Source organism: Bremia lactucae, linkage group LG10 (genome assembly GCF_004359215.1).
Source record: "Bremia lactucae strain SF5 linkage group LG10, whole genome shotgun sequence".
Lineage (NCBI taxonomy): Eukaryota > Oomycota > Peronosporomycetes > Peronosporales > Peronosporaceae > Bremia > Bremia lactucae.
This window is the reverse complement of record NC_090619.1, coordinates 844,263-856,980: the sequence shown is the minus strand read 5'-3', so window position 1 is coordinate 856,980 and position 12,718 is coordinate 844,263. Positions and strand designations below refer to the sequence as shown.

The window sequence follows — 12,718 nt, the reverse complement described above, 5'->3', positions numbered from 1 at the left end:
GTAGACGCACATAATTATTATGGCGTCTTTAAATCATGGAGGGCTCAGGGAAAATCGCTTGGGCGTATTATCCCGATCCCGGCCGTGTTGCGTTCAAATGAAACGCCCGACCAATACGAGGCGGAATTCCTGCGCCGCATTCCGATGCGATGAAACAGCGGTCGCAGCGAATTAATTTCGTCCGCTTGCGTGTGGAAGCAATCATGGGGGGTACTGTACCCCTGTTTCTTCTCACAACGCTACTTCTGCTAGTCCATTTGAGACTAGCGAAGAGGCCTCAGCTGGTGCTCCTTTTCATAGGCAGCAACTAAGCCGGGCACATCAATACGTGGTTCCTAAGAGTCAAAACTCTTCGGGTGACCTTTCCATTGGACGAGGATCTGATACCCTTGCCTCACGGAGCGGTGGGCAAGCAACCTTCCAACAAGGAAGCGTTGATTCCCACCCGCATCCATCAGTACAGGTGGCGCCCGATAGGAGTGGCGATCTCGCCCACCTACTCGCGGCTGCCTTACCTTCGTCCGTTCAGTCTCAGGCGTTAAACGCTGCTGAACGACGTATTGCGGATCTTGAGAGTCACGTCTCACGACTGACCTCGGATCACGTTGATGTCCGAGCGAAGGCTCGTCAGGGTTATGAACGCCTGAAGACTCGCTTGGACCTTTTCGAACGGATAATGCTGTCAGTATAGCTGTATGCTCGGGCTATTCTGCGCCAGACTCTCCATTATGAATAATCTGAACGGCAGAAGTTGATATACCCCACTGGAAGCAACATAACCTTCATGGGCAGTTCTCTCGTACATGTTCGCTGCGCTAGTTTGCGCAGACGACAAAACAGTTGCTTCGTTGATGATAGGCTAATTTTTACTTCGCAACGGTAGGTGTCTCCGTGTCTAGAGCTACGAATAAATTGAGTATATTCAACAATAAGCGACGGATTACATCCTCACTTTGTGATTGGGATGAAGCATTGTATCCAATTGACAGCGCGACAGCAGCAATAGCTGTCGGCGTTGCATCCGTGACACTAGGCGACGGTGGCGTAATATAGCGGCGCGTACGCTGTGTGTTAGGCTGTGTGGGTGTCTTTGCAGAAGATCGACTAGCTGCGCCTCTTTTAGGTGGCAATTAGGAGCGCCGTGTGATTTCACCCTGTAGGTGCACACACTAATCGAGTGGGGGATATGTGAGAGGACTTAAGCGGCCGGTCGTAGTCGGCTCACTGTACCTTAATCCTCCCCTTGTCGATGTTAGCAGAAATGTTAAATCTTACTTGAAGAGAGGGAGTGTTGTGAAATGCTGTCTGCCTTATGTTACACGTTCGCTAGGTATAGGTCGATTCATTCATGTAAATCTTCTTGAACTGTCACTCGGTTGAGGTTCACGAAGTGACCCCACCCTTGTGAATGTGATAAAAGCAGGTGTATTTAAATTGTAGGGGATGACATCTAGGACTGACGCCATCTACGAGCCGAGGTATATAGAAAAATGCGCTTGCCATGTAGAGATGCGCTTCTACAGACAGTTAGATTCATTAAATATACACCAGTTCATTGTTCATACACAGTGCGCATGCAAACACGGGCAACCGCTTCCGTGACGTCACTTGCACAAGAGCAAAGGTTGTTTTGTGCGTGACGGGGCGTTTGTGCTCCGTAATTTACTTACGCGGTCGATGTTGAGGAAGCTTGGATGGTGGACACTCGACTGTTGACTTAAGTGGCTGCGGTATTTTCCGGTCTGATAGTTTATTTATTTTAAGGGAGTCCTAACATATCTAGATCCATCTCAACGTAATAGTCAACCACCATCTGCTTTATGCACTAAATCCTAACTATCAATATTACACATCTAGTATCGCACCTAAATGAGTAAAATGTGTACTCCGTTACATTACCCCCACTCAAGATAATGACCACGGTCACTATAACCAAATGAAGTGAAATGCAACATGACAAAACAAAACAAGGCCAAACGAAAATTGAGACACACACACTTCGCTTTTGCAGTGTGCTCGGCCTTCGAGAACCACACACGTGAGAGAGACGTCGCGTTGCACAAAACGCTTACACTGCTTCTCGCCTCGAAGACGACAGCCGAGACGCACAACAAGCACGACTACCGCAAAACACAGCCACACCGCGACTGCAAAGCCGTGATGGCAGGTAACCGATATGTCGGCACGTTCACGCCGTACAGCGTGGACGACTGCAGTGGATCGTGGCGCGACGACGAGCCGCGACGCTATCCGCGAGCTGGCGAGGCAAATGTATCGTCGAAGCAAGGGTAAATCAGTGACGCCGGACCGCTACGTGACGACGGCGTCGCTGGACGAGCATGGTCGCGGCTTCTGGCGCAGTACATTTTCGATCCATCCTTCTTTCGAGAAACGCGCATCCTGACTCGGTGACGCGCGAAGCCCAACACCGAGTGAGCACATTGCGACCCGATATGTTTGAGGAGTCTTGGCAGTCGGATCGTGTCGACTGTTACATCCACTATAAAAAGTCCGGGTTCACTCGGCCAAGTCGGGCCGAGTGGGTCGAGATGAATCGAGAGGTCCCGCTGACTACCGCGAGCGAGAGTTGATCGCTCGGTGGAAGCGACAAGTCCAGCAACAAGTGTGGAACGCGGCTCCCACGTATCTGACGTTGGAAAGTATTGCCAATGCATCTAAACGCATTGTTGGCGCAGAAGAAATTTCTTTCTTAGGGTGCTTTAGTGGGAAGCTAGGCCTTATAGCGGATTCCGCCAAGGTAAAAGCCATAGTAGATTGGCCGGTTTCTACAAACCAAAAGGATTTGCGAAAGTGGTTGGGTCTCGCCAAATATTCACACAAATATAGCGAAAATTACGCTGATATGGCTAGGCCATTATCTAATCTATTTAAAAGGATTACAGAATGGTGCTGGACTAGCACAGAACATAATGCTTTTCAAGCAGTTAAGGTTAGTCGTATTCATGCCCCGATTTTGGTTCTACCGAATCCAAAAAAATGGCCTTTTAGTGTCGTCTGTGACGCATCGGTTTTGCCATTGGCAGTGCACTGTTACAAAAAGATGCTGATGGGCATGAACGTGTTATTGCGTTCGAATCTAGACAGCTCAAAGCTGCGGAAAAGAAGTATTCAGTTCATGACAAAGAATTGCTTGCTATGAAATATACTCTCGTCAAATTCAGAGTTCATCTGCTCGGCTCTAAGCCGTTTGTGATATATACAGATCACGCGTCATTACGCACTGGACTAAGTCGCCCCATCTCTCATAGAATGGCCCGATGGCTTTTATGTTTTTGCCGAATACAAGTCCAGGTGAAGTCAAGCAAAATGCATTTTTTGGCCGATGCGTTGTCACGCAGGCCGGATTATGAGCTCAATCATTTAAAGACTTTCATGTCGCCTATTACTGAATTAATCCTTTCGACTCACGCCAAGGATGAACAGTGTGTAGCTCTGCTACGAGCCCTAAAGAACTCTGACTCGGATTTTAAATTGTCGGCACGTTTGCGTGCAAGGTTACATCGGTATTCTATCGATAACGACCTTTTGATTTATTGCACGGACGCTCCGGATCCTCCGCGCGTCGTTGTTCCTCATGATAAGGATTTGAAGTACCCATCACCTATGAAGCACACGATACTGTCTTTGTTGGTCATCTCGGTCTCTGTAAGCCAGATTTATTGGTGGCCCAAACTTTATAAATGGATCAGCACATACGTTCGCACATGCGAAACTTGCCAACGGATTAAACTTTCGGCGCATGCCGTTGCGCCACTGGCAAGTCTGCCCGTACCCATAGGGTGTTAAGAGTCCATTAGTATGGATTTGTATTCGGTCTACCGAAACATTCGGCCGGTAAGTCTGGCATAGTGGCTTTGTTGACCTATTGAGCAAAATGGATCACTTAGCGGCTGCGCCAGATACCATTGATGGTGAAGGTACAGCAAGGCTGCTCATCGCTCGCGTGCTTTAACAACACGGTTTGCCAGTGACAATTGTCTCTGATTGGGACGCCCGTTTCACGGTAAATTCTGAAAATCAAATTCCCGAGTGCTTGGCACCAGATTCGACATGTCCACCGCAGACCATCCGCAAACCGATCGTCAAACTGAAAGTGTCAATCGCGTCATTGAAGACGTTTTACGCGGTGTGTGTGCTCAGACACCAAAGCGCTGGAACTCATTGCTCCCAGTGGTGGAATTTGCGTCAAATAACGCTGTTCATGCCTCTACAGGCTATAATCCGTTCTATGTCAACGGTCCCACCCACGGGTTCCTTTAACGATACCACTGCGTGGCTCAGGGCTTGGTGGGGGGGAATTAGCCAATAGGCTTGCTGGTATCAACCCTGTTACCGTCCGGAAACAAGTAAGCGAGTTCCTCGTGACGCGATTCAGTGTCTTAAGACATGCAAGGGACGCGATGGCTGATACCCAAGACAAACAAAAAAACAAGTTGATGTTAAAACCAGGAGCTGTATTAATTCTTTCCGGTTTGAGACCGAATTTTGTTAAACGCTAAAACTCTACCTATAAACCTTGTTTCTACGGTCTTTAAGGCCAAATTGCGCCCGCGCTTTATTGTATTATTTACGGTCGTGGCCAAGAAGGGCCTTGCTTAAACGCTAAACCTTCCTCGCAAGCTGCGTACACACCCAGTGTTTTACGTTGGCTTGCTATACCCATATAGACCCCTTTCCACGTGGACTTAAAGGCGCTTGCGCCGAAACAGGCGGTCCTGCCGCAGATTGCTGCATCCTTCCCAGTATATACAGCTGGCCCTGTAAACGAGGTAGCTGACGCTCCAGCATCGAAAGACGGTTCTGAACCACCTCAAAAGAGCTCAAAATCCGAGTAAGGCTCTCACGAAGAAGTTGCACTTCGTGCTTTAAAGCATCAAATGCTTCCGTCGAGATTTCGGCCCCCTCCCGTGCTGCTTGATGCGCAAGAGAACCTTCAGTTTCATGTGGAGAAACTTTTAAAGCGACGTCGTCGTAAGGGCGAATACCAGTATCTGGTGAAGTGGCTGGGGTACCCCTCTTCCGAGAACTCTTGAGTGTTAAGGTACCTCTTCGGCAAGATTGTCCGTACGCCGTTGACGTTTTTGAGCGCCAAGCTCAGGGTCAACTCGCGTCAAGCGACGCTTCCCACCACTAGAGGTGGGGATTAGGTGGATCTATAGCCTCCGTGCAGCTTCAATTAATGGTTGCACGGTCAACCGAAGCACTGAAATATTGGCTAGACCTTTCTTCGTTTTGTGGCACAAATGCCGAACGTAACTGGCCTTTGGCCTAAGTTGTAAGGATAATTAAAATTAAAGAAAGGTAAATCATGATACGTTAAATTATGTCTTGTAAGTTTTATATCATTATTACTTAAATCTTGGCGAAATCGAAGCGAAGCTTCCGTTCAAAACGATCATCAGCCACATCCGGAGACTCTCCAATAATCCAAATATTGCAGAGGCGGCGAGCCCGATGGACCCAGTTCTCAAATGAGTCTTCGTTGTCACTTATTGTTTCGTTCGGAGATAAAACGATCGGAATTTCCCTCATGGCGGTCGCGAAAGCCTCACGGGCTTGATCACGTAAACTCGTCAGATACTGACCTCGCAACCGAAGCACTGAAATATTGGCTAGACCTTTCTTCGTTTTGTGGCACAAATGCCGAACGTAACTGGCCTTTGGCCTAAGCTTGGCGAAATCGAAGCGAAGCTTCCGTTCCAAACGAACATCAGCCACATCCGCAGACTATCCGATAATCCAAATATTGCACAGGCGGCGGGTCCGATGGACCCATTTCTCAAATGAGTCTTCGTTCTCACTTATTGTTTCGTTCGGAGACAAAACGATCGGAATTTCCCTCATGGCGGTCACGAAAGCCTCACGGGCTTGATCACGTAAACGCGTCAGATACTGACCTCGCGTCATTACCTTTGGCGTAAGGTATCGCTCATGAAGTACATCGCGAGCAGCGAGCTCCTCCGGCGTCGTCGCTGTAGGTCCAGATATCCAGATGGCCAAACTGTGACCCGCGATCACTTTGAGACGCTCTTCCGCACTAAGCGGAGTGAATCTATATTCACTATGAGCTTAAGCTTTCGCTATCGGCAGCTTGACGACGAGCTTGTTCCTCTATGAGGATTGCCCGCTGTTGCTCTTCATCGAGCGGATTCGTAATGATGTTGGACTCAGGGTCCTGTATCCTGCTCAATGCAGTTAATACGTCAGCGGCACCACGTTCAGAGAGCGGATTCGGGGCCCGCCGACGTTCATCCGGAGGAGAAGGCGCGTAAAAATCGACGCTATTGTTCCTCGTTCTCTGATGGAGTGTGACTTTCAAAGTCCACCATTCCCTTATCGTCGAGGAAGGTGCCAAGAGGTTGTGACTCACGCTTGATTGGCATGTGACAAAGGAGAGAAAAAAAACACAATTAAGCGGTTAGCTGATTAGGTTTCAACCTCAAAAAGGAAATGACACGAATGTTGTCACTCAGTGTCAACAGTCTGATGGGGAGGGTGTAATGGGGCACACATCGGTTACACTTACATTTTGGGTAATATACCCCTTTTATCCTATTCTAAAATAGTTTATTACCTTAATCCCATTTATTATGGGTAACAAATGTGGTTGTCGCCAGATATATATCTGGCGGCCGAAATCTATTTTTTAAATTAGCTGGGGAAGGTTTTAGATTAAACAATTAATAAAGTGCAGTTCCCCTTTTGATCCGATAGCGTCAAGTGCCTTCCTAAGGCTTGCGCATTGATCTATAAGATAGAAACCTTTCTAAGGTTTATACTCTTGGGCACTAGTTGCCACTTGGTTTTACGAACCCCTAAATCCCTTGAACTAGGATTCATCAAGCGTTAATAGCTTGTACGACTCCCTGAGTTGTTAAACCATTCGGTCTATAGAACTAATAGACTTTCTGAATCTAAAACTCTTCCTTTGACTTTATTTTCGAGGTAGCTCCGTATACATTGCTCGCGATCGTCGTATGAGCGCCTCGCTACAGGTCGTACGGTACTCGTACATTTCGCGACCATTATGGTCTAGAACCTATGAACATCAGCAATGTGCAAATGCCATCACGTGACGAATATCGTCGCCGCAACTTATGCTTCACGTGCGGTAGTCCAAATCATCGTTCGGCTCAGTGTACTGTGCGTCACATGCACAGAGTGCAAAGACACTAGCAACCGCTCGGAATAGTCAGTCTTCAAATACCAACCGTCATCATAACATTAATCATGTTAAGAGTAAGGAGCACGACGATGGTTCAGATTGTGACTCCTACACCGCAGTGTACGATCGTAGTCAATGCAGCAACGCTAAGCGTTAACACAGGATTGAAAGCGGATGCTTAACATTACGTCGAAAAAATCAATTCGACAGTCGCAGCTCCTTCACAAAGCAAGCTATTGGTGCGAGAAGGTTGTATTGGTAGAAACCACGTGAATTTTTTTATTGGTTCCGGAGCTTCGAAAAACTTGATCAAGCCAGGAGTAGCGTCGATCGCCAGTTCGATGGAACGTGGACTTCTAAATAGGTTACGAAACAAGTTGAAGCGATCATACTCATGGATTTTATGGTGTTCCTTAACATGAAGGTCACTGAAAGGGAACACCGAAAAGTCATTATATCATTTTCGAGCAATTATGGTTTATGCAGATTTATCCTCAAATAAGCTGGCGCAGTCAGCTAAGCGAAATAGCTGCAAGCACGCAGTTAACTGAAGTGGATGGACCCACTTCTCTTAAACATCAAAAACAGGAAGTCTACGCTAACATCTTTCAGGTTCATTATTTCTAGGTCAATGCACAAGCCTTAGGAAAGCACTAGACGCTGTAAGATCAAGAGGAGAACCGACCTTTTTTAATAATTTAAACCTAAAGCCTTACCCTAACGAGATATCTAAATAGATTTTGGCCACCAGGTTTATATCTGGCGGCTGCCAAATATGTTACACATAATAAATGTGATTTCAGTAGTTAACTTTTATGAATGGAACAAAAACCATAAAGTAAATGTACCACAACAACGGTTCTTTAACCGAAGTGTGCCCCATTACACCCTCCCCCATCAGACTGCTGACTCCGAGTGACAACATTGGCTTCATTTCCTCTTTGAGGTTGGAATTTAAACAGCTAACCGTTTTGCATTCCTTTGTCTAATGACAAATAAGCGTGAGGCACCGACTCTTATCAGCTCCTCGACGATGAGAAGATGGTGAAATATGAAAGTCACACTCCATCGGAGAATAAGAAAAAAGCGTCGCTCTAGATGCCTCGTCGTGTGGATGAAACTCGTCGAGCCTAAAATCCGTTCCCAGAACGTGGTGCCGCGGATGCTTTACCTGCATTGCGCAGGACAATAGACCCTGAGACCCGCTCGATGAAGAGCAAGAGTAGGCAATCGTCAGAGAGAAACAAGCTCTTTATCAAGCTGCAGTGAATATCGATTCACCCCACTTAGTGTGGAAGAGCGCAGCAGCATGAGCCGAGGGCTTAACCCGTTGGCAAGTATCGCATGTGCGAACGTATGTGCTAATTCATTGGAAGAGCTTGGGCCCCCTATAAACCTGGCTCTTGGAGCAGTAGGTATTTTCTCTACTGAGATGACCGCCAAGAACAGTATCATGCCTCATAGAAGATTCGATACTTCATATTCTCGTTATGAAGAACAACGATGCGCGAAGTATCCGCAGCATCCGTGCAATCAAGCAACAGGCCGTTATCGATAAAAAACGATATAAGCTCGCACGCAAATATGCCGACAATTTAATTTCCGACTCAGTGCTCTTAAGAGCTCTTAGCAGAGCTACACTATTCATCCTTGGCGTAAGCGAACGGATTAATCCAGTAATTAGTGACGTTATAGTCGTTATTTGGGAGAGCACATAATCCGGTCTGCGTGATATCGCATCAGCCAAAGCATTCTGCTTGCCAGGCTTATATTACACCTCGAAATTGTATTCGTTGAAAAAAATGAAAGTCATCGAGCCATTGTCCGTGAGAGATGGGGCGACTTAGTCGCAGTGCGTAGAGTATACTTCATAGCATGTAACTCTTTGTATGAAATGGGTACTTCTTTACCGCAGCTATAAGCTGTCTAGCCTCGAACGCAATCATCCGTTCTCGCCCAGCACTATCTGTTTGTAACATAGCACTGCCGATAGCAAAATTCGATGCGTCAACTACGACATTGAAAGGCCAATTTGGATTTGGCAGAGCCAAAATCGAGGCATCATTCGTGGTGCTAGTCAAGAAACAATCCGTATATTTTTTAAGGATATTAGATAATGGCCTAGCCATATCATGGTTATTCTCGCTACATTTGTGCAAGTAGTTGGCGAGGCCCAACCATTTACGTAAATCCTTTTTGTTTTATGGAATCGGCCGATTAATTATGGCTTTTACCTTAACGGGTTCCGCTCTAAGGCCTTGCTTCCCAATAAGCACCCTAATACAAAGGGAATTTCTTCTGCGCCAAAAATGCATGTAGATGCATTGGCATACAATTTATTTGTACGCATACACTTATGCACTGCTCGCAAATGGTCGATAAGGTCTTCCACATCCGACCGACCCTGCTCCGCATGACTATGGACAAAAATGTAATTAAAATAATTCTGAGCATAACCTCGATGAGGGCGGAACAGTTGCGTTACTAGATGATTAAATGTAGCCGGGGCGTTGAAGAGCCTCATTGACATAAATAACCACTCCCATGGCATACCGCATGGAGTGCTAACCGCTGTAAACGGGATATCACTAGCTCGCATGAGCAGATGGTAACAACCATCAACTAAGTCAAGTGCACTGTACATCGGACATTCCACCATAATGTCCCGGAAAACATCGTTCTAGGAAAGGAAATTTAGGCTTGTATAGTGGCAGCATGAATTTTATAATAAGCATGTACAACGTGCCGTCTACCATTTGGTTTTTTGACAAAAAATGTCGGTGTCGAATGGGAAGATTTACTTTCTCGTACCATTCCACCTCGTGCTTAGCACGAAAGAAATCGCCAATGACGCCACATTGCTCCTTATTAGTAAAGGCCACTATCGTGTAACACAACAGCGTATTCCATGAACCAGTCAATTTCATGAAGCACACCGGATTTTGACACAACACATCCAACACATCTTGGAATTTTAAGCTAAGGAATAGAATGGATCCGTAAGCTGCACTAAGTGCAGCTTTTGTCTCCTCCAGGACGGCTTCGTCCAGAAGCGATGATAAGTTTAACTCAATATTTGGTCAGGAAACCACCATCTCAGATAAGTCACCAGCCTTAAGGGTTCGGTCGAACCAACAACAGACATTTCGTCTAGCTCTAAGAGACGAAATTTCTGTTAATGAGTTCAGCATGTAACGAAGGGATCGCCTCAAGGCTAACTTCTCCCTCGATGTTACCGGTCACACCATTTACAAGCGTATGCAACTGCTCATTCATATCACTTAATGATATTATAGACGCTTCGCGTCTCTGCTGTCTCGGAGTCGCGACAATACGCCTCTTAGAGGCCGCAACATTCACGTTCGCAAGTCTCCCAACTTTTATTTGCTCTGTACCAGAGCTGGTGTCCAATCCGAGATTCGACGAGGAGTTATGTAACTCGAATTCCTTGTAAACGTAAACGTGTCACTTTACGTGCATTAGAAGGGTCTGACACGGAATGCCCTGGAAAATTGCCAATAGTGGGACGACTGACACTCAGTATGGTGCCACCTCGGCCGACTACACTCGGTGGACTTAGACGTGCCACTCCAAGTGTCTCGGGGACATTACACCCTTGATGACTCCACCCTAGGCCTACAATGCTTTAAAATTCAGTGCTTCGTTACGGCAGCGAGTATCACTCGAAGGAGTACACCCTTCACCTGAGACGACTCAAAATTAGTGTTTTCAATATTAATGTTCATTAACACAAACAATTCCAATGTCTAGCACACTGACAGATTCGGCCAGTGATTTGCGTCAATAGCGCTTTTGTTACCTAGCAAACGTGGGCTCATGACTCTCCAAAGTTTGCTAGGAACATTGCGCGGTGCGCTTAAGGTCTTAGACCTCCAATGGATCGTGGCGTTCAAGTCAGGCCATGCCAAGGATTAGAGCATATCTCGAATCCAAATTAAGGACGCGACAGCGTTCCATACTGTCAAATTCCAGTGACTCAATTTTTAAGTTTAACGGAACTTTAAGAACCGTGGCACGAGTCTCAGTCGCTAAGCGAACACTGATTTTATCACCTTCATGCGCTTTAAGCGCCTCAGCATCTCGCTGATTCCCTTATAGGGAGATGCGTCGAGCTTAAGCGCAAGACGCCCATATATCGATTGAAATTGACCATGGCTTATCAAAGCCTTTACAGTCGACTGAGCGACTAACAAGCCAGGCTTGTACACACGTCCCGTGCCATTACGCAAAGAGCTAATGGGGCTAGGTCCTGCTTACTCTCACCTCCTAGAGGTTCAACAGAGCCTAGATATCCCCAGTAGGGCTCTCGACTCTTCTGGGTATCGATGATTTCTCGCACCGTACCAGATTTCGGGTGTTGGAGGTCGGGAATTTTGCTCTATCAAGCTTTGCGCGGATTACGCAATGGGCAAGCCGGGCGTAAATGCTTAGTGCTCCCGCACGTGTAACATCTACGGATGTTGCGACGCTGTTAATCAGCTAGAAGCTCATCTTTATTCCTCAGCGAGGCTGTGGTCCATGGGTCCTGGTCTACTGGACGAACCTGATGTGCTCGAGGAGCTTATATGGTACCCATGAGCACTAACGCGAGAGGACTTAGATTCGTATTTCGCGTCTAACGCAATGTCAACCGCACTTTAAAAGTAGCGGTCGTAACGTGGGTGTTGTCCGAACGGAGCTGTATCGGATGGGAACGATACAGCTCCGTTCGGACAACACCCACGTTACGACCTTCAATGTAGATGATTAATAAAGCCACTTCTGGTAATGGTTTTTGCTGCATGGCAGCAATATGAGCTCTCAACTCCTGGACATAGTCCGCTAGGAAACGTTTACCCTGGCGAGACGCTAAGATTTGCGATCGTACGCGAAAAGCCTCACAAGGCGGTGCAAACATGCGAGCTAACTCCCGTTTAAGCGATTTTCATGTGGGTAAAGCGGTATCTATGAAAGTGCCACATGCGAAGGCCCACTCACTGGCTCTACTACCAAGCTTAGAGATGGCTAGGCCCATCTTTCGTTGCATGGTTTGGACGATGGCCAAAGTTATGGCCATGTCCATTTGCTCGAGCCAAAGAAAGAGATTGTCTCTTTCTTTGCCCACATATGTACGGATGTTGATCATAAGAGCGCGAGCTTTGGGCTCAGAGTCAGGTACAGGGATGTAACTCGTTGGCGTAGATGACGACCAGTAGACTTGGAACTGCATTACGAAGGATGCCACATATTGCATCAAGGCTTTAAGCCTGGCCCCCAGAACCTGTGAGTTTTCCAATTTTCAGCCGCCTCCGGGGTGGGTGGGTGGGAGGCTGTGACCACAGTAACTTTGGGACTTCTCGGGTCCAGGCCCGAGACAAGGCAGTTTACGTATCGTGACACGCTATGCGACACGACGTAGCGGCCCCCTGACCAGCTCCCGGGCCGTCCATTACATTAACCGGCGCCGGACCCAGGGGTGGTACTACCCGAAATTCCCATTCATGTTAGACCCGTCATCTACCCAGGCACTGC

The 12,718-nt window shown here is 47.1% G+C and overlaps 2 protein-coding genes across 2 annotated transcripts; both read left to right on the top strand.

Moving 5' to 3' along the window:
* Positions 1 to 1,953: 1,953 nt before the first annotated feature.
* CCR75_004059 (uncharacterized protein) lies at positions 1,954 to 2,292 on the top strand (the record flags this gene model as incomplete). Its single annotated transcript, XM_067962149.1, has 1 exon — positions 1,954 to 2,292. One exon carries the CDS (start codon positions 1,954 to 1,956, stop codon positions 2,290 to 2,292), a length of 339 nt encoding a protein of 112 aa, XP_067815322.1.
* A 47-nt stretch (positions 2,293 to 2,339) lies between these two features.
* CCR75_004060 (uncharacterized protein) lies at positions 2,340 to 2,591 on the top strand (the record flags this gene model as incomplete). The annotated part of the gene is made up of 1 exon (XM_067962150.1): positions 2,340 to 2,591. One exon carries the CDS (start codon positions 2,340 to 2,342, stop codon positions 2,589 to 2,591), a length of 252 nt encoding a protein of 83 aa, XP_067814975.1.
* Positions 2,592 to 12,718: the final 10,127 nt, after the last annotated feature.